This window comes from Ambystoma mexicanum, chromosome 3q, assembly GCF_040938575.1.
Source record: "Ambystoma mexicanum isolate Mex_15411 chromosome 3q, UKY_AmexF1_1, whole genome shotgun sequence".
Classification (NCBI taxonomy): Eukaryota; Metazoa; Chordata; class Amphibia; order Caudata; family Ambystomatidae; genus Ambystoma; species Ambystoma mexicanum.
This window is the reverse complement of record NC_090926.1, coordinates 536,346,631-536,368,628: the sequence shown is the minus strand read 5'-3', so window position 1 is coordinate 536,368,628 and position 21,998 is coordinate 536,346,631. Positions and strand designations below refer to the sequence as shown.

General features: G+C 41.3%; 1 protein-coding gene across 2 annotated transcripts in view; it reads left to right on the top strand.

The window, feature by feature from the left end:
• The window catches only part of PANK3 (pantothenate kinase 3), a 202,747-nt gene extending 181,231 nt beyond the window's left edge, over window positions 1–21,516 (top strand). For both annotated transcript variants that reach the window (XM_069654299.1, XM_069654300.1), the window contains exon 8: window positions 12,015–21,516. In XM_069654299.1, coding sequence (XP_069510400.1) covers window positions 12,015–12,065 — 51 coding nt within the window. In that variant the 3' untranslated portion in view covers window positions 12,066–21,516. The remainder of the gene's footprint in view (window positions 1–12,014) is intronic.
• The last annotated feature ends 482 nt before the right edge of the window (window positions 21,517–21,998 follow it).

The following is a 21,998-nucleotide window of genomic DNA, read 5'->3' as shown; positions in this document are numbered from 1 at the left end:
ATGAGTACTGTTAGGGCCACGTTATCGACACGCTCAGAACCAAAGGTTAACATCACTTTTTAAAAAAATGTATAAACATTAGAAAATGATGGATTAGGTTTAACTGAGGCCATGGGTAGGACTCTAAACATGTCTTCATCACACTCTCTTCAAACAGTGGTCATCATTCCTTCCCTCCCTGAACAGCTGTGCCATCTCAATGGTCAAAAAGTCACTCGCAGGGTCTTGATTTATAGTCCCTTGCATTTCTCTCTTGGTGTACTGTAGATTGTTGGATGCTTCAGGATGTCTCAATGGTTCTGCAGGATGACTGGTGTACCAGCATCACCACCCTAGTGCTGGGTTATCATAAAGGGGTCTGATGTCACAATCATTGGCAAACCTTTGAGCCCAGTTTTTCAGTCTTAACCTCATTTTCCAGGCTTCTTGGCGTTATTTTACTCCTCCACCACATTGAGTTTCTCCAGGATTATGGGTCTTGGCCTGGTCTCTCTCCTGCTGCCACTATTCTCAGGCTAATGCTACTACTCCACCTTGCTGCAATCATCCCTTTCCTCCCTTTATGGTGTCTTCTTTCACACCTCTGTCCCACTCTCCTCCTTCTTGCTTCACTCTCTTCCTTTCTTACTTGGCGAACCGCCATCCTCTTGCTTCTCATCCTCTACCTCTCTCTCTCCGTCTCCTCTGCTCTCACTCTCCATCCTTCCCCAAAACTCTAATATTTCACCCTGAACTCTGCTCTTATTTCTCTCTTTATTCCCCACCTCTGCCTTTTTCACTTCCTCCTTCACCCCGCCTCTACCTTTTCTATCCCATGCCTCTGTTCCATGATCATCTTTTGACAAAACTCTGCTCCCCATGGAATGACAAGTTCACACGTCTCCAAGGAATATGAAGTCAGGCGAGGCTAGCTAAACAATTGCTCTCCTTGCCTCCATGGAATGGGCTGGTGAGCCTTGGGGATTCCACAGTATACCCCCTCTGATCCAGCATCATATTTAGGGTGGTGGTTCCCCAAATCCCATCCACCTTCCTCTTATATAGGACTTTGTCACTGAACCCTCACCTCAAATTCACATATCAGGCTAACAAAACAGCCATTAGTCTTGATCCCAGTAGCAACCACAATAGAAGGGATTTCATGAATGCTGCAGCTGATAGAAAAGACTCTCCTCTCTGAGGTTATTCTGCCCCTCTTGGACACCATACAATCAGCTTGTTCCTCTACTCCTAGGAATATCCCTTACTGTCTTAGGGTCCATTAACTTGTCCTGCACGCTACTATTCTTCCACCTCTCTGATGATGTAATGTCTCCCCCTCCTCCTTATCAATCACTTAGTTTTCTATATTACTTTCTGTCCCTTCCTCGTTCACCTCCCTATTGTTATTTCACTTCCCCTCTTCACTTCCTTCTACTGCCTTCTCCTTCGACTGCTTGTTCCACTACTCAGTCTCTTCACTTCCCTCAACCACCTCCTGTTCCTCCTTCTGAATATTTCTCCTCTCTTCTCTCCCATTCCTGCTCTCTGGGTCGCTCTCTCTCTCTCATGTTGGGGATCTGTTTTTGAAACAAGATGTGGAAAAACACATTTTTACATAAAGAAAAAAGCAAATAAGGCCATTTTAATAATTTTATGATTTGTGTATACATTAGAATGTATATGCAATGCTTTTTCAAGTGATGGTTCAATAAACGTTGAGATGCAATTAACAAAGCTTTCAATGAAACATTGGGAAATGAAAAAACAAAGCAGCATTCAGAGACTTACTGCATTTTGGCTTACAGTGGACACTAGAAAGATTGTTTGGTAAAATAGTGTTAATAAACCCCAAAGGAGGTCTCGAAACATCCCTGAGGGTACAAACGGTCTTGGATAAAGGTGTGGTTTCTGTCTGCAAGGTGTTGAACCTCTTGCAATGTCAGAGTATTGTAGTTTCCACCGTTTCCTTACTAGATGTGTTTGTCTTCATGTCGTGTGGGAGTATTATAGTTTCTTATAGAGGTGATGTGTGTGGTGTATCCACAGAAGCCAGTGCTACTGTCATGATATTGACCCTTGGCGTTGTGGTCTTTCATGAGAGACCTCCGAATTGGAGCCCCTGAATGTTCACTAGGTGAATTTTGACATTGGCATTACCAACCTTCAGGCTTAAACATTGAAGTATGGGCCTCATTATAAGTTTGGTGGTATCCTGCTGGTAAATCCAGCAGGATACCACCAAACTGTAATATCGTTCACACCACTGCTGGAATTACCCGCAGACTACAAGTGGCGGGAAGGGTGGAAATTCAGGTGCCAGTAATACCGGCAGTTTTTTCCCGGTGGTGTGCCTGTCTTACCTCCAGCCGTTGACTGGAGGTAAATCGGGCTCCCCACCGGCAAACTGAGTATGCCAGTCCGAAAAGTGTGACAGCAAACATAATTACTCGCACATTAATTCCGGACCGGCATACTAGTAATGAGGCCCAGTGTTTTATGGAGTGTCTCACAAAGTTAAGAACTGTGGAAGTGGGAGGCAAGCCAAACTGGGGGAGGCTGTGTGGGAGACCCCAGTCCGAGCCACAGTTTTGGACCAGGGAGTCAACAGACCCGGTGGGGGTGTGTTGTGTACGCAGATGGACTGGGTCCCCAATAACAGGTAGGTTACATGGAAAAGTGGGAACACGATGAAGGCACCAAAATCTTTGTAGAAACCAGGAACATATTTATTACAGGAAGAGGAGTAAACTCATTGCCAGCAGGATAAATTAGACACACTGGACTAGCTAGGCACACCCACTGACATGGGGCCTTGGGAGCACCCTTGGATGTAAGGGGGGGACACCAAGGGAGAAAGGGAAGAGTTGGAGGAGAGGGCTGGTAGAGATTGTGAGGGGGAAAAGAGAGGGGCAGGCGCAGATACACAGGGAGGCAGACACAGAGACACAAGGGGGGGCAGACACAGAGACAAAATGGGGACAGAAGCAGAGAGGGACAAGGAGGCACAGAGGCAGGCGGGGGAGCAGAGGCTGAGAGACCAGGAGAACGAATCAGGAAAAGAAGAGCCAGAGGCCAGGCGACCCACTGGTGGAAAAATAGAGCTGGATTATGTAGGAAGTGAACCAGGGGAGAAGGAGAAGGCCAGATGGGGGAAGGGTACCTGCCAGAAGGGCTTCTGCAGCCTCTGCCCCCAACCCACGTCAGCACACCAAAAAAAGCCCCCAGTCCTTTCTCCACAGGCTTACATAAGGCTGTTGTGCCCGCCCACTGCAGGGATGGCCTCTCATCCAGGCAAGTATTTGTTTGGGCAAGTTTTGTCGGGGTTGTTTCAAGGGCCAGCCCCCCACCACCCAGGAGTGTTTGTTTGGCTGTTCCTAGGACATGTGTGATTTCTAGGTCATGAGAGTTGAGCCCAGAGGTGTGGAAGTTAATGGTAGGATACAGTGCAGGGCAGTTGGACCCAAAGGTGAGGTTATTTGTTGGAATAGGGAATGGAGGAGGTTCCCAGAACAGGGACCAGCTTGGTGACTCAGGATAATTACAGGCTGGGCTTGTCGGAGCCCCCACCAACTGTCACTGGGTCTCAAGAGAGCAGAGTAAAGATTCAGCCCTACGTGGCAGAACAGGTTTTTCAACAATGGAAGTTGGCAGGCTTACTGTTGCCACAATCAAGTACAAAATATACTGATCATGCAATGTGGGGACCAAGCACAGTGAATACAGGGCACAATATACACAGGGTACCTGACAGAAATATACAGCAAGCATATGTTAGAAGGGAGAAAAAGTCTGCTGTTGTGCTCGCCTTTAAAGGGAGCTGGAGCTGCAAAGCAGGAAACATGCAAGTCACACACAGCCAAGAAAAATACATTTGTGAAACATGACAGCCATGCCTAGCCATTTCCACAGCACCCCTCTGGTCCTGAAAGGGGCCACATTAACTGGGCTTGGGACCAGCATCACGTCTCGATTTGGGCGAGTCTGTAAAGTTTTGGTTGAGGGAGTCTGGATTCCAGGATGTTAGGGGGATATGAGCCATGGTCATGAGTAGGGTCCAGGGGTTTTATAAAGCATAGGAGTAGTTTGCAGATGACAATTAGTGCAAGCAACACCCCCCCCAACAGCATACAGGATATGTGAAAGCAGGTTTCCCCAGAAGGAGCTGAACCAGTCTTTTATTACATTCAGAAAGTCTTTGGCTGTATCCATAGGGGTTGGGTCCCCAAGGGAGGTGATGTGAGCGGCATGGTCAAAGATTAAATCCGAGGAGTCTCGTCCAAATACACAATACTCTGACCCAACAAGTGCACACACTCCGCCATGGGAAACCAATATCATGCTGAGGGCCATAAGATTTTGGAGAGCCACCTTTCTCAACTCCCTCTGCTCTGCGGGCAGTGTCTCCAGTAATACAGCAGTCTCATTTGGCACCACCTCCAGGATTGCTTGCATCCAATAGACAGCCCACCCTACTCTCATGACACCCATCTGTGGTATTAATGCCTTACAGATGTGGGTCCATCAGAGGCATGTAGGTGTTCATTAGTTCATGGGCTTGTTGTAGGTCACAGGCATTTTGGAACTTGCCATGATGCCTTTCTTTGGTGACCAGATCTAGAAGAGTTCTTGAGGTGCCAACCGGGTGTTTGATGGCTGGCCCTCAGGCAAGGGTATCTTCCATACCCAGCGGGCAATTTAAGGTAGAAAGCGATTTCATTGGGATAGGACGTTCAGTTTGCTGCATTGCCAGGGGCAATTGTGCAACCGCAGCACCGTGGGTTGTCATCTGGTGGTCGGGCCCACATTCTCTGCCTCTTCTCTTTCCCACTTGAAGCACACAGGCATGGTGCCCTTGTACTGCACCGTTAGAACTGCTTTTCCGGGTATGCACTGGGATTCCCAGGATGGCGGAGGAATAGTTCAGAGATGCTGGCAGGTACGGCTTGGAGCGGGGGCTCTGGGCCCTCATTGAGAGGCATATGGGCACAGACCCAGCAGTTGGTTTGATTGAGTTTGCAGGCCACAAAGTGATAGATCTGGAGGAAAGAGTTCTCTTGGTCCGTTAATGCAGTAGGGAGGAGCAGAGCAAGTGTGATTAACTGGCTGATGGCAGACATAACAGATTGGCTTTGGGGATGCATGGCGAGCAAGAACACCCAGTTGGAGCAGAGTGTGTGCAGATGAGTCAGAGTCTCTCTGTCCTGCGGAAAGCAGATGAAAAGTTCAAAGCTGGTACATAAAGACAGAACTAATGCATAGTGTAAAAATGAAAGATGAAAAGCAAGGCTGTTATGCGGGAACAGAACATGTAAAATGAAATAAACGTATAACAAAGTGCAGTTGGTACACTGTAGACATATGATGGTCACATTGAGATACTAGGTGACATTCAAAAGCGGAACTGAACAGGTCGAACTCCAAACATATAATACTCTAAATATCACGACTCACAAATGCAAAAAGAAAATACATTGAAAAATATTTGCTTTCAAAAGAGATAAAGCCTGAAACAAAATCCAAAATTAAAAGAGAGACCATTTTTTTTATCATATAAAATATAAAAATGTAAATTTCTGCACAAGCTTTTCGGAGGGGATTCAGAAAGCCTTTGTTTCCTTTTACCAAACCCTCTACGCTAGTGAGAGTACGTCTCCCCCAGAGGTCATTGTACCTCACAGACTCGCACCTCCCTTCTCTATCTAGGGCAGAAATGGAAGCTCTGGAATTTCTGATCACGGGGGAAGAAATAAAAGCAGCCATCAATCGCCTTAAAATAGGGAAAGCGCCTGGAGACGTTGGTTTCACCCCAGGATTTTACAAAGCATATGCAGCTGCTCTAATTTCGTTCCTAATGGCGCTGTTCAATGACATCATTGAGACGGGGGAGGCACCTGACACCTTCTCCCACGCTCTACTTACGGTAATACCCAAAGAAGGCAGAGACCCTGAGCAATGTGGTTCCTATCGACCTATATCACTCCTAAACATCAACGCCTAATTATACGCCAGAGTCATAGCTGCCCGATTAGAAGGCCACCTACCCAAACTGGTTCACCCTGATCAGGTGGGGTTTGTTATTGGCCGTCAGGGGGCAGACACCATGAGAAAGACACTGCATCTAATAAATTAAGCTCAAAGGTTACAGGAAGATCCCACGCTACTCTCCATAGATGCTGAAAAAGCATTTCACAGGGTGGCATGGGACTTTTTGGATGCAGTGTTGGTTAAGATAGGTCTAGGCCTAAGACTCCTAAGGGCAATCGGAGCGATTTACTCCTCACCAAAGACTTTGTTTACAGTTAATGGGGGCCAATCCAGATGGTTCAACTTAGGGAGGGGGGCGAGAGAGGGATGCCCCTTATCTTTGCTATTGTTTTTCCTAAAACTAGAGTCCCTCGCCCACATGATGAGAAATGACCAGCGGGTGGAAGGAATCATGGTCAGGAATGAGACATATAAACTGGGTCTATATGCAGACGTAATGCTGCTTCACATATTAAAGATAATAAACCCGCTGACATCCATCCTGGCTGCGATTGAGATGATAGGGATGTATGGCAAACTGGCTGGACTCAAAATAAATCCTGGAAAATCGGTTCTCTTCCCAATAGACTAGTTTCCGTAGAAAATTGTGTTAAACTAGTCAGAGCAGTAATCCTCACTCGCATAGATTATTGCAACGCTTTGTTGGGAGGTGCAAATGGGACAGATATTCAAGGACTACAAAAGATAAAAAAATGCTGCTATCCGCATCATATTCCAGATGAAGCGTTTTGAACCAACATCAGCAGCACAAAAGAAACTGCACTGGTTGCCTATCACGGCGCGGATTCAGTTTTAATTGCTGTCCATCTGCCACAAATGCGCCTTTGGAAACGCTCCAGCCTACTTAAAAAACAGAGTGAACGTTTACCAACCCACAAGAAATCTGCGATCATCTGAGGATTGTCTGCTGGAAGTACACCGCGTTAAGCAAGCTTGTGGCTATGGCCGTGCCTTTCATGTACAGGGAGCACAGGCTTGGAATGCCCTACCTGCACAGTTACACAAAACGGAAAATCACTTGGCTTTTAGAAAGCAATTGAAAAACACTCTATTTTTGTATAATGAATAATCTCTGATGTCATCACTTTCTGGTCCTCTTCATCCCTTGTTTCTTTTGGCACCGGGATGCCCTCATGCTTTGGTGCAGTACAAATACACTAACATAACCTAGACAAGGTTAGAGACAGAGACATTGGACGGTTTGACCCACTGGGTATGAAAGTTAGCTTGAACACACTAATATAGGGTCACTGTGACTAAAGACTTTGCTGGATTGTATGATGCCTCCTTCCCCCCACTAATGACAGTCATAGAGAAGGACCTTGAGCGATGGAATCGACTAACGATCTCTTCTGGATGGGGCGACTTAACGCCATTAAAATGGTGATATTGCCCAAGATTTTATATCTCTTCCAAATGCTCCCCATCCAGATAACCGATCACTACTTTAGGAAGACTAGGGCCTCACTCACACGCTTTCTATGGCAAGGTAAAAAACCCAGGTTCTCAGACAAGTTGCTCCATCTACACAAAGACCATGGAGGGGTGGGTTTGCGTGACATACACGCATAATACAAAGCTGCTCAATTGAGAATCATAATCCCACATCTCCGATTACAAAAAGACTTACAATGGGGGGGCCTCAACAACTTCCACCTCCGTCCGGCCACAGTGGGTGAATTGCTATTGGTTCCCAGATCAAAATTACTTAAAAGAATAAAGGAGCATCCTATACTGGGGACACTGTGGAACATTTGGCAGCCGGGCAAGGGGACAAGAGGGATCACCACCTGGCCCTCCGCATTAGGTCATCTATGGGTACCGGGAATTCGGGACGCCATCCACGACCCTGCAAGCAATCAAGCCTGGTACGAGGCCGGACTAGAAAAAGCGGGACAGTTGTGGAGGGCGGGCGTCTTCCTAACCATAAAGGAACTTGAGGATATACGAGGGATTGCGCCACTCCCAACATTTCTATATCCAAGATTAAAAGGGATCATGACCAGAGAAATTTGGGGAACCAAATTACAAAGAGAACTCACAGCATTCGAGAAAACTCTGAACATTAGCTCTGGCACTAGGGGGATAATAGGCACTCTCTACAGAGCATTGAAGGATGTTGAACGATCTCCGTCTGATAGACTAATAGAGAAATGGGAGGGAGACTTGGGAACGGAAATATCTCCAAATACGTGGTTCCGCATATGCAGGAGAACATCGCAGACATCGATTGCCTCACAGTATAAGCTCCATGGTATAAGACGCCTCTATAGGTGGAAACATGACCCAGTTAGGCTGTCCAAAATGTACCAGGAAGCGAGCCCCCTCTGCTGGCGAAATTGTGGAATGAAAGCCAACTACTGGCACATGTGGGAGTGTACCGCGGTCCAGTCATATTGGTATGAGGTCCTTAGCTGGATCAAAGATATAGAAGGGGAGATAAGGGAGAAGGCACCCATGTTAATATTGTTGAGCCTAGTCGATCAGGACGATGAATTCACCAAATTGCCAAAGATGACACACAGCCTGATTTTAGCTGCTAGGGCGTGCCTTACCATGTTCTGGAAAAGAGCATTACTCCTGAGGAAATCTGAATGGGTGAACGTAGCCCGCAACTTGTATCATATGAACCGCTTAACCGCAGCCTTACACGAGGACCTCGGCTCCATTTAAACGGCATGGGCTGACTTTTGTACACGCTATGTACAACGAAGCACCACACGCAAGGACACTTAATTGTAATGCCATGTCAAAGACTATGATCTTATGCTCATGTTGATGCACCTGCAGAATTAGTTGTTAACAGTCCCTTGTGTAGTGTTGATAAGATGTATGATATGGTCAGATTCTGAGGTGTAATGAGATGGGGGGGGGGGAGTGAGGGGATTGGTTAACGATCTTAGAAGATTCAGAGATATAATGGTTCATTTGTTCTAACTTTCCTATTATGTTTTGCAATGTAACGTGTCACAACGTTGTGTTAATTTGTGTACAATGTGTCTTTAAATTTAATAAAAAACAAATAAAAAAATAAAAATGTAAAATTCTTTTAAAATGTTTAAAATATTAAAATAGAAAATGCTAAAATTAACATTTTAAATTTCAATTCAATAACAAAATCCGAAATTAAAAGAGGAGACAATTCTAAAATATTGAAACTCATTAAAATCCCCCAAAATTCCAAATATAAAATATTAAAGTTGAAAAATGGCAAAAATTATTAAAAACAAAACCATATACAAAATGTTCACTGTCAAAATACTAAGGTGCACAAATAAATCGCAGTTCAAGGGACCACGGTCTAATAAAATATCTGAAAGACTGTTCCAATGCTGGCAGGGTTTCTGAGCGGGGTTGAGATCAGATTTTGAGGGGGGGGATAGCCATGCTCTGGGGTGCAGTGTCCTAGCTCTCCCTCCTGCTCTAGATGTAATATTGTCTGGCCTGGCAGGGGTTGTGCCTCACTGACCTGATGGTAGATCTGTCACATGACTGAAGTATGGTGTGAAATATGCCAGAACTGAATCATCAGTCAATGCCAAAAGCAACCTGTTCAGAGGGGGGAGCTGCAGCGCGCAGAGGCATTGTTCTCAAAAAGAGTCCAACAAAGTGGCTGGGCATACCTCTCATGTACATGATGGCAAGGGCAACATATCTGACCAATTTAGGCCTGTCTGTGCGCACACTTTTGCCTGCTTGTAGTTCCCCCATTCTTTTTCCCCCAAGCTGTGCATTCTATTTCATCACTAGGGTAGCATACAGTGTGTGGAGATTCAGGCACACTAGTAAACTGAATGAAGCAATATGTAGTATGCTCTAAAATGAGGCTCTTGGTGAGCCGGTCCCTAAGGTGAGCAATCAGCCACAGCTACCCTTGTTCACCCTCCAGTATGGGCCTAGAAGGTGAGTTTGTTTCGGGGTAGGTGACTCCCCTCACCTGAGGAACTCTCAGGGTTAAAACCAAACACCAGATAAAATTCCGGGTTGAGAACTGGATGCTATGACTAGTTTGGTAGATAATCTGAAAAAGTACACCCTACAATTTGCCTGTACAATTGTGTGATCCTGTGCAGGTGTGCAGATTCTCCTCTGACATTGGCAACACGCTAGCGCCTTATCACTGTGGGAGTGGGACCTAGGGTGACTGGATGGGGTACACTGAACTACCCTCAATGTTACAACCCCCCCCCCCCCTCAGTGACTAGAAGCCCTCCCTGCAAGCTGGCAATGTCAGTGCGCATGACTGATACTTCAGTTCTTACCTTGCTACTTGGTCTGGCAGCCACGCACGCTACAGCAGGCAGCTCTGAGGGCAGGAACGCCTCTTCTCTGGGACTGGTCTGTAGGTTATAAAAGAGGAAAAATGGACAGAGGGAAAATGGACAGAGGGAAGGAGTGCTGGCCACAGAACAGCAGTGAGTTTACTCAGAGAAGGTGCAGACATTAAGGTGCTAATTCGGTGATCATGGACCTAGACTTGCTTCTGGATCCGAGTCATGTCACCAGTAAACTGTGGAAGTGGGAGGCAGGCCAAAATGGGTGAGGCTGTGTGGGAAACCCCGGTCAGAGCCACATTTTTGCATCAGGCAGTCAACAGACCCGGTTGGGGTGTGTTGTGTACACAGGCAGAGAGTTTGCCAGAGCCTCCCCACCAACTGTCACTGGGTCTCAGAAGAGCAGAACAGGGATTCAGCCCTAGGTTGCAGAACAGGTTTTTCTACAATGGCAGTTGGCAGGCTTACTGTCCAGTGTGCCAGAATCAAGTACAAAATATAGTGATCAGGCAATGTGGGGACCAAGCACAGTGAATACAGGACAAAATACACACATAGGGCACTTGACATAAATAAACAGCATAAATATGTTGGAAGGGGGAAAAAGGCCTGCCGTTGTGCTCGCTTTTCAGGGGAGCTCAAGTCACAAAGCAGGAAACATGAAAGTCACGCACAGCCAAGAAAAATCATTTGGGAACATGACAGTGATGCATAGCCATTTTCACAGACCCATCTAGCAGAATGAGGAATAAGTAACCAGAAATCCCCTCAGTTGATGTGCAGGAATGGCCACCAGTGTCCTTGGTGCCTCCTTCAGGTTCATCGAGTGTGGCTACTCAGCAGGCCCTTTTTATATCTCGGTTGGTGGGTTGGAACTTGAGAACTAGGATCGTTGAACATCACAGTATGCCCAATGCTGCTCGCAGCCCCTTTGTTTCTTTCCCCCAATGTTCTCCAAGTCATCTTCTGATGGACTTGGCAGCCACCTGTGTGGTGTTCTTCAGGCAAACTGTATGTGCACCTCTCATTCTCGTCCTGTTTTAACATATTTCCACCACTATGTTTGAAAAGGGGCTCATGAAATAACAAGTGATCATGCATCCTCTCACACAAGTAGACAAAAATGAACCGAAAGCTAAAAAGCCTAGATTATTAGACTGGTTTATTATAGGGGCCATGGACCACACACTGCGTGCTCGAGATTAGATGTATTAATCTAATTTCTTGTTTGTTTTTTCACTCCAATGGGTAAAAACAGACAAAACATACATCCTGCTAATTTTCGGGCTTTATGTCTAGATATATTTAAAAATTGGAAACGTTGAGAGAAATATCTGGTTCTAAATTGAATTCATTTCAAACACCTGTTTTGCCTCTTCAGATGTGTTCTGGCACCCAGCTCATACACCGCAATATTTATGGGTTTGTGACCGATAGTGAAGATCCCATGATGGAGAACTATTGTTCTCCTGTGCCCCTGTCCGGTTACCAGGCAAAACATTTGTAGCACTGGGATTTGAGGCAAATCTCGTTATTCAGTACTATTTAGAAAATGCAACTTTAAATGTTAGCCTACTGAGTTGATCTCATTTTTTGAACTGCTTTTAAACCATTTTGATATTTTTCCTAGAATCAACAAATATCTATTGCTATTTAATACAGTTAAAACAATTAACTAAATCTATATCTTCACTATTTTATTCTTTAAAACAGGGCTACTTTGGAGCTGTGGGTGCTCTGCTTGGGCTGCCAAACTTCTCCTGAAGCACCATCACTTCTGCGGTTCATACTTGTCTAACTGTAACTGTTTTATGGGAACCAAAGAAGAAGAGCAGCTTTTGTATCACTGCAGATTCTTCACTTTTGCAAAGGAATAATAACCGGAAGAAGATTGCCATGTTAGAAAATGTGGCGATGCCTTTTATTCATCCAAGGAGATCCCTGAATACAGAAAACATGTATTGCGTTCCCCACTGAAATGCTTGTTTGGTATCAATAGAATCTCCTTTACGTACAGCCAACGTACACATTTCTCAATACGGTATCCCTTCTGATTATGAGCATACACTATTATCAGTATTGTATGAGTACTTTGCAACTTTCTTCAGTGGGCTAATTGTTTTTCTGCTTTCGTCATATGGTAAATGACGATTTGGTGACATCCCGGGAAAACAATAATCACATGACATTTTTTGCTTGTTTCGTCTTTTCCTCATCTCATCTAGAGTCTGCTTTCTAAATTGACTTTACATAGACATCACATGTATGTACGTTTCAGCAGCATTGAATGAGGTGTTTCCATGAGTGGAATTATTAAGACGCATTTGTTGCACTTCCTTTCTCATCCATATTACAGCTGCTAACTATGCTATTGTAAACCAGGCAAGCATTTTTTAGGATGTTGAAATATCCTCTGACACATGCATTTCCATTTACGGGATCCTGGGTGACATTGCTCCTTTGCCTGCCTACCTATTGGTGTTTAGAGATGATTTCATTCTTTCCAGTCCCTATGCAGTGTTGCACACCAGTATTTCTAACACCGAATGTGCCCTTCAGAGAAATGTTGGAATATGCTTCACAGAGTTTGAATGATGTCCTTTCAATATATTGTATGTATTAAACATACCTGCACAGTGCAGCTGGAAACAAGAACTGTGAATCCAACGTGACATGCTGAATAGTAGCATCATTTTAAGTATGTTGCAGATTAACTGGAAGTTCATTTTGGAGGACCAACCAAAAAGTATTTTAAATTCCGATTTTCTTTATCACGCAACCAATTTCTTTTGCTTGTGTTTCTCCATGGAAAATCCTGTAATTCTGCTTTTCTGCAGTGTTGGTTAACTCTTTTGATAAGTGCATTCTGTTTTCTCGTGCTTTCCATTTTCCCTACTTCGCAATATGCCTCATGCCGGAAGCGCTTGGAAACTGTGACTTTAAAACTTAGCAGTCGTGCCTCATGTTGGCAAAATGTTTAAACTGTGACTTAGAAACTTGAAAAATGATTCAGATTGTATTGCTGCAGGGTGGAAATCTAAATTAATAGTATACTGCAGTACTACAAATAATATCACCCGGCTTTTTATATTTTTATATTTTTTAACCGTTACCTGAACTAACTTCCAACTACTGGAAATGATGTTTAATGTCAGTACACTGTATTTTATTTGTTTGTTTGTACACATTAGCAATGGTAACCTGTGTTTTATGGCACAATTTGTGGCTGTTTCTAGATTATGCCTGTAATATTGATGCCATCCCTCTAGGATATGGCAATATATAATGGTAGGGAAGTAAGCAATTTTGTTATCTTTTTTTTGTAATAGGCTACTTATTGTTAGCCTATTGCTCCTCCCCCATCATCCAGCTGTCATGAATGAACCCTTCTCTCTATTTGTATTCTTCTAAAATGGGCCAAACGGTGTGGTGATACAGCCGGTATGTACATAACTTTCATGCATGAATTCACATTGTGTTAATGTTTGGTGTTGTGCTTTAAGAGTTGTATTATCTTTGAACTTTTACAATTCTGTGTCTATTGTAGATTTAAGCAGTATCAGGTAATAATGTCTCCATACATAATGTTGCTGAGAAAAGTCATTGGTGACATTCTACATGGTGACATATGTATGGGGACGGGTTGCCGGGATGTCCCCTGCTCCACTTGTAAAAAATAAAAATGTAAGCTTCCTAGATTAAGCACAGAGAAAGATGAACACTTGTATTCAAATATATTTCTGTCGGAAACGGTGCCATTAACACATTTGAAACCAGGTTTGAATAACCATAATAGTTTATTAATACAATTTGAAATCACATCTTACCTAGCAGAAATCCTATTTTCACAGGGGATGCTATTGCAGTGTGATAATACAAGAAATATAGTCTGTCCTATCTCTGCATATATATGTTGATGTTATGGATGTATGAATGGTACTACAATTTGGTTTTAAGGTCTTGGAGAATGTGGTTTCAGCTTACAAACGTTTGCTTTTGTCAGTCCCTTGTATAATTTTTATTTATTCATGTTACCTTCTGAAAACATGTATAAATTATCTGATAGTCAAATTACTAAAACCTATATATAAGCATTGCACATAAATGGTGCAGTCATAAAATAAAAGGGGACAATCCTTGTTTTCAGTTTTAAATATGTCAGCCATTCCACAAATATGCTGTCATATTGAAAATGTATTTGGACTTTTCACTCAAGGTAGCTCTTGCTCCTATAAATCATAAGCAGTGTTATTCCAGACCATATGTAGCAAAATAGTCTTTGTGTTGCTTCAAAGCTAGAGTACTAGTTGAACAAGTTTCTTCTGATTGTTTCGGCAAAATGTTCTTAACTCGAGAGCACCTAGTCCTTTGTACATTCCTTTTTCATCCCAAATGTTTTTTTGTTTTGTCTAAGACATCAAATACACCACTAGGTAAAACCTAGTTCAAGGTCAACATGTTGTGTTTGATACATGGATGATTAAGCCTGCAGTGGAATTTGTAGGGCATGGTAAAGTTATTAATCCTCCCCAAACCATCAGGAAAATGACTTTGGACCTTTTTGCAGTGTCATCGGCCAAAGAAAATCTTAATTCTATTCCTGCATTATTTAACTTTAGTCTTCAATTCGTATGTTATCTTTGATCCCTATTTGAAGCAACTGATGTGAGGCGTGGCGAATATATGCATTATCTATATGATACATTAAGCTTCCTTAAACCGTTAGTGCAGCTTTAAAAATATGAGCTGTATTTTTAAAGTTATGATCTTAAAAACTGTTCCATTCCACATCTGACACATCATTAAATATGGCTCCTAAAGTTACTATTGGGATACGTTTTATATAGTAGAGCATGTAATTTTATAATTTGAATATTGTATCACTCACTATGTTAATAGTGATAGAACATGATTTAGTTTAATGTTGTCCTGTATAATTTGAAGTATATCTCCTTTAACTTATAATATGTTTTTCATGTTGGCTCGTGTTTGAGACTGCCAAGAATAACACTACACACACATATGGATGCTGTTTGTGTATTAGTTGAAATTTCAAGTAGTCTAAAATGTAAATAATATTTAATCATAGCGTTTCTTGACCTGTAGAATTATGTGTCAAAAGCAAATTACTTTTATTGAAGAGCACCTTACATTCTGCTTATTTGACAGCATTTTCAAAAATCATTTTTAGACCTGTTTTGTAGTCAAAATGGGAAATACACTATTTTCCTAGTCTCACAGAAGTATATTGGATTATTTCATTATTGTTGAGAAATCACAAGCCAAAGAATCGGTCAGACTGGCCAAGATTTTTAGAGCTTTCAAATATTGCTTTGGAAATGCAATCTGCTCAAAGTATTTTGTTTACTAAAATCACAAAATATAGCATTTAAATATTAGCAACATCAGGCCTCAATAGATATTTGGAAAATGCAACGCTGTAACTAAATCAACTATAGGGCTTCCTGACCTGAGCACAAGTAATATATTTTGACAACCTTATTCTGTTTTAAATCTTTCTTTTGATTTTTAGGGTATTCTCTACATAAACCAGCACTTTAAAAATACGATGAGATAATCTAATAATATGCTACAGTTGTACATTGCATAACTTTTTTTTAATGCAAGGTTGGATTCTTCAACTGGGAATAAAAAAGGTTCATGTAATAACATCCCCAAAAAATAAAACATTTTGCAGCTATAATCATTATAATGGAGTATATAGACAAAGGGAAGAATACAAAACTGTCTGGGGCATGCTAAACCTGTTTGACATTTCCTATCTGTTTATTTTTCTGTTCCAACTACAGATTAACCAATAGGGTATTGGCTATTCCTTTTGCAGGGCGGTGGACACGTTGAAATTTAATGTAGAAAGAATTTGCTGTCCACATCATTGGCAGCAGAGTATTTTAGTCCAGGACATGGTTGGCCATGGCCTTGCCATTTAAGTGGTTACACTTTAAGTTTTATTTTATTTTTAATGATTGATGTCTGTAGGAGATATTTCACCTGGTGCCCCAATATGGTAGCTCTGTTAGAAATAGGAGACTCTGTGGCTTTGAAATTGTATTTATTGTACCACCTTAACATACCATGGACAGTCCAATTAAAAGGTATCATCAGGTTATTTATATTTGCAGCCATGAGATCTTGCCCCAATATGTTAGATCCATCAGCAGGAGGAGTCTGTGACTTGGAAATTAAAGTATTAATACCTTTGCATGTGATGTCCATTAAATTTACAGTATCGTAGCAGGGATATGTGTTTTAGGTTTATAGCAAATATGCCAAGAGATGTGAATTATGTTTTAAAGTCAACCTGTATCCTAGATACATATTTCACTATAACATTTTTTTGGAATTATTGGTCTTAGGACCTGAAGGCATCTGCGTTTGAGCATTATAGAGGGGGTGCCTGTACGATATACTGTGACAGTAAAATTTGGGCAATTTCTTAATGTCTAAAATGCTTCTCTGTCTTTTATTGTATTTGGAACAGATTTTTGGACAGTGTTTAAACAATTGCTTGTCTCTCTACATCAGTTAATCAAAGTTCATGATGCCTTTTTGATTTGCTTTCCCCCATTGCCTACCTGCATTTCTTTTTTTCTGTCTATAGTGGGTTTCTTCTTTCCAAGAGCATATGATGTTTGTTTGCTATACAACCAAACAATGTTAAGAAACCAATGAATGCCTTCTTTGGCCCTTATCCCTATTGCACCCTTACGCAGAATCTCACTCACCTTACTGAAATACTTGACTGTGTTTTTCTTTTTTCCCCTGTATTTGTCCATATCCAAGCTCTGCTCTTAATCTGGGGGTCTACTCTTTTATTAGAATGACTACAACCCAGAAGTGTGTCTCTCCTTCAATTGTGTGTCCTTAATCTGTGAAGTGTTAGTTTGTCTGGTCAATTTCTTAAATGTAAAAATCTCCCAAATGTGTAGCCGTTGTTTTTGCCTATGGTGGCCAAATCGCGCATCTCAAAGAGGACCCACATTCCACTTCTGGCCTTCATTTAACAAACAAATGCATCCTACGTGGTAGTTAAAGTCTTGTTTAAATTCAAATGAACAGTTTAGATTTCAACATTAAATACTAATCATTTTGTAAAAGGAAAGCCCAGTACCAGAAAGTGTATTCCTGCTGACACGCTGTTTACCCTAGTGCTTTACCCATTTATTACCGTATTTCAATGTATATGTAGAAATTTTGCCTCACTTCCACTGGCGTTTAAGTCTTCCATGAGAAAACTTTAGAAGCTGAAATGGAAGATTGGCCCTCTCATCTACAACATTTTGGGAGATAATAGACAGCAAAAATAGGTTTTAAATAATGGTTTTGGATAAACGGGTTCAATTCTTTATCTAGAAGCAAAATGCAGATTTCATGCTGATGTTTTTTTGTTTTGCATTTGATAAATATGTGGACTTTTCAGTTTCTGATTAGATTTAATAGTTGGGATATATAAAGTAACACTAATGTAGCAAATGTATGTTAAAAAAATACAAAGGGGATTAAAACTAAAGAATAGTACGCTTGCAAGATCAAGGTGCAACTGAGGATCAGCAGGATAGTCCCATAACGACTGCAACTTTCCCTTAATGCCCTATATTAAATACATAAACATAATTGGAAGCAGTTTAATTCTTAAGTCATGTGAAGTGTAGATACTATTGAATTGTGTGACAGAAGCACTGCTCAGTCATGGGCATTTCTAATTCAAATAATTTGTTAACAAATGCTTTAAAATCAAAGTACTTTTTCTGGTTGCATACTAAACGTAACTTTATTGCATGGTTTGGTAGAGAATCGTTACTCTGATACTTCCAAATTCAGTGACCAAAGGTGTGTTGAATTTAAAATCTGCAATGAGTAACAAAGGTTACTGCAGTTTAGAATGTATACAGATCTGTGAAAAAGCAATGCATGCATATTGTGCTCTCTAATACTTCAAATTCAGTTCATCCCTGGTCACTGAATTTAGTCAGAACGTCCATGACCAAAGCTGCATCTGAATCTCGGCCTTAATTGGCAAGTTTCTCCATAAACTCCAAAATCATCCCTGTTTGGGTGTGATGAGTGGAGGTCTTCTAGTGCCAAGAGTTTTCAAAAGATTAATTGCATAAAACCATAACCCTCACTCATATTCCTTTAGGCATAGCATATTGACAACATTCTGAAACTGTCCCCCAGCATGGGAACAAATGCAAACAACATTTTCAGTTAGGAAATATTGCTTCAATTGTTCATTTAGCATTCTCAGTCACAGTAAAATATCTATGGGGCCATTGTACCGTTTCAGAACCCTCTACTGCAGGTCTAGAATTAAATCTTATGTTTGGGATTATTTCGTGCCAAATACACAGAAGTGGTATTGCCTTTTCCATGAGTGTATTTTCTTTAACTTTCATGAAGCAGATATCCATTATCATTAAACCTTTTTAGTATTCTGCCTTACAAGCATCACGTAATTGTTAACCCATATATCGTAGGTGCTTTCACTGCACAGATTGCCATTTTGGGTATCTTTGACAATTTATGGAGGCTCTTGTAATATAATGGGGAGAGATGACCAGACACATTGGCATCTGTACTCACAATGCATTCTGCCCTCTTGGCCCCCGCTGTCTTTCCGCATGGCATTGCAAGTTTTTGCTTTCCATTGTCCAGTCAGACTGATAAGTGTTGGAAGCAGTTTCCCCTTTTCAGACTTGATTATTGCATGCGTGAAAGGTATGCCCGTTCTGTTTTCAATAGTATAATACCTGTCTACAGTCTCCTTTGTTAAACTGCGCATTGCCACTTCAGAAGGTCTTTGGGTAGAAATACTATTGCCCCTTTGTGGATTTCCTTGAAGTAATGGACGCTTGGGTGACGTTCACATGATTGTGTCCCTGTCATCTAATAATTATCCATTATCATGTGAGGTGAGTTTCATTTTTATTTAGTCTCGAAACAACATGGTAAGCCCATGTTTGTTTTTCATCATATCTTAGAAACATGTTTTTGCAATTAAATTTGCATATTCAAATCCCTTTCTGCAAGGAGATTGCTGTGTGTCGTTTTTGATGGGGGTTTCACAATTCACTATAGGCCCTGAAAGTTTATATCAATATGTGAGACATCCTGGTTGCTTTAATAGCATGTGCATTCTATTGCAGATGCATACATATGCAGGACAGATTCCTAACGGAAGCCAGTTCCCCAACCTTCACAGTCATATTTTTTGTAGTCTTTTTTTCATGCCCAACAGCACTTCATCCGTGTTGCTTTTCTTTCTTCATACCTCATCCAGTTTGACTATCAAGTCAATCATGTTCAGTATGTTCTGAGTTAATGTTTAGTCTGAAATTCAAGCCCCCAAAGTAATTCTCGAGGATGAGTTTAATCTTGAATCAGGGTTGTCCTTGTTTCGCTTTACAGTTGTATGCTTTTCCACTCCATAAGTCTTCCATCCAATAGCATGGTATACAATGCTAGTTCGTGCTATTTCATTCTTTATAGCTATTTGGATTCTGGCAGTCTATGATCCAAAGACAAATACTTTTTTTCTGGACCCATTTTTCATGAAAACCAGCAGTTTATTTGGTCCTTCCCCCATTCCCCCCCACACATTTGCACTTCCTGGAAGTGTTGTCCCCCATATTCCACTTTGGTTACTCCACCAACAGCCATTCGCCCTACAGCCTTGTATGTCGGGTGAGGTCATTCTGAATTTATGAATTTCAACCACATTGGTAATTTCACTTTTCTTTCTCTCATTTGTGATAATACATGGATGCACCTGTTTTTGGAAGTCCTCCGTTTTTCAGGATGTTTATACTAGAGTTGGAACTATTACCAACAGAACCTGTTATTGTATACAATTTGTGTACTGGTCTTGTTAAGCCCCAACACCTCCAGAAGTACTGTATAACAAATTGGTGATCTACATTTTCCTTTTCTTTTTATGCCACCTTTCAAACAGTGCCTGCATACAAGATTATAGTGTCACACCTTTTGATTGTGAAGTAAATTGCTGAGTGCAGAGTAAATGCTGTAGTTCTCTATGCAGTTAATGAAAATTAATTTTGTTCTTGAGTGATATCTTAGATCTGCTTTGTTGAGACGGTTCTGTGCTACTTTAAGCTTTAGCCTATATATGTCTGACATAGAACCAGCTCCTTTCATTTGCAGTGTGATATAACTGAACAATACTCTATTGTATTTGAACATATAGCTCTTATACCTGACCGTTTTTTCAAACCTACATCATCAGCATCTCCATGTATATTTTACAAGCATGTTTGTCTATATACCATCTTTAGGCTAGATACACAATATTGCACATTACATATGCTTTTGAAGCATTCTTGGTATGCGTTTTCTTCCATCCCACATTTATCTCATTCTGCTTGTTAAATTCCTCTGATCAGGTCAAGTTTGTGCATAGATTTTGAGTGTCCGTCAAAAATAAATTTCACTCTCCAAAATGAGTTTTTGCCAGGTGGCACCCATCCTCGCTGTTAAATTGTGTTACAATGCCCCCACAAAGTTAGATTTGAAATCCTGCTGATACTTCATGAAACAAACATCTGTGCAACCTCGATGTGTTCATTTTAAAGCTGAAATGGTCAGGTACTTAGGTTGTCAAGGATACCCAAAAGGTTTGTACACTGTACAGAAACATTAGTGAGAACTTAATAATTTACAAGCAAGTAGATTAGCTGTTTTGGGGACGACTGTTCAAACATTTGATGAGGATGGTGATGTTCGGGGTGGGGGGTTATATTTATTTAGAACACATTAGTTTTAGTCAAGCTGCCTTATTTTATTGTACTGCAGTACTTTGTTTTGTCTTTTGATCTTCCTTATTTGCTGTTCTTGCTGTGACTATTTTGTATGCATAAAGAAAGTTGAAGATTTTACTTTTAAGAAATATACTAAATTATACTTTAATATAAAATGTAATGCGTTGGTAAATTGTTTAATTTATTTGTTGTTGTTTTTTAACTGTTTTCATCCTATTGAATGTACTGGTTTTGTCTTTTACTGATTCACTAACTGTACTTTTTTAGGCCAGTTTGATTGTGGCCTGCACTGTATCCATTCCGCCTCATGTACCATCTCTTTATCAATGAAAGATGGTGTTAACTTCTTTTACGGTCCATTCTTGTAATGCCTTTAATCCTCCAATAAAATGCTGCTACTTTTTGTAGCTTGAATTGCATCGAGTATTGGACTTTTTACTTACAGTATTATCAGTAATAACCAGCTTTACAAATTATCTGAATGAGGGCTAACATGTTTCATTGTGTTGACCACTTATTTGCCAAGCGTGACCATTGAATTAGGCATTGGGAATAAGCTTCAGCTATATTGTCTACGCCATTTAGCTACACCGTGTTCTCTCCGTTTACAACTTGAATGTGAATGCTTGTTTCAAGACCTCAGCATTCAATTCTTTATTAGCACTTAAGATTCGGTTCTTCATTTTCAACTTTTATACCACAAACCAAGTATTTATCTTGCCTGCAACATGATACCTTTTTGTTTTGCATATCTTGTATGATCTAACAAGAAAAGCTTTTGATGATCCCCAAGCTGCTACAATATAGGATTTTCTACTACATCAGAATGCCCTTGGCACCTTTTTGAAACAAGAGGTTGACTTTCTTGTTGGCTTATGAGCTAACTAGGAACACTTTCTGC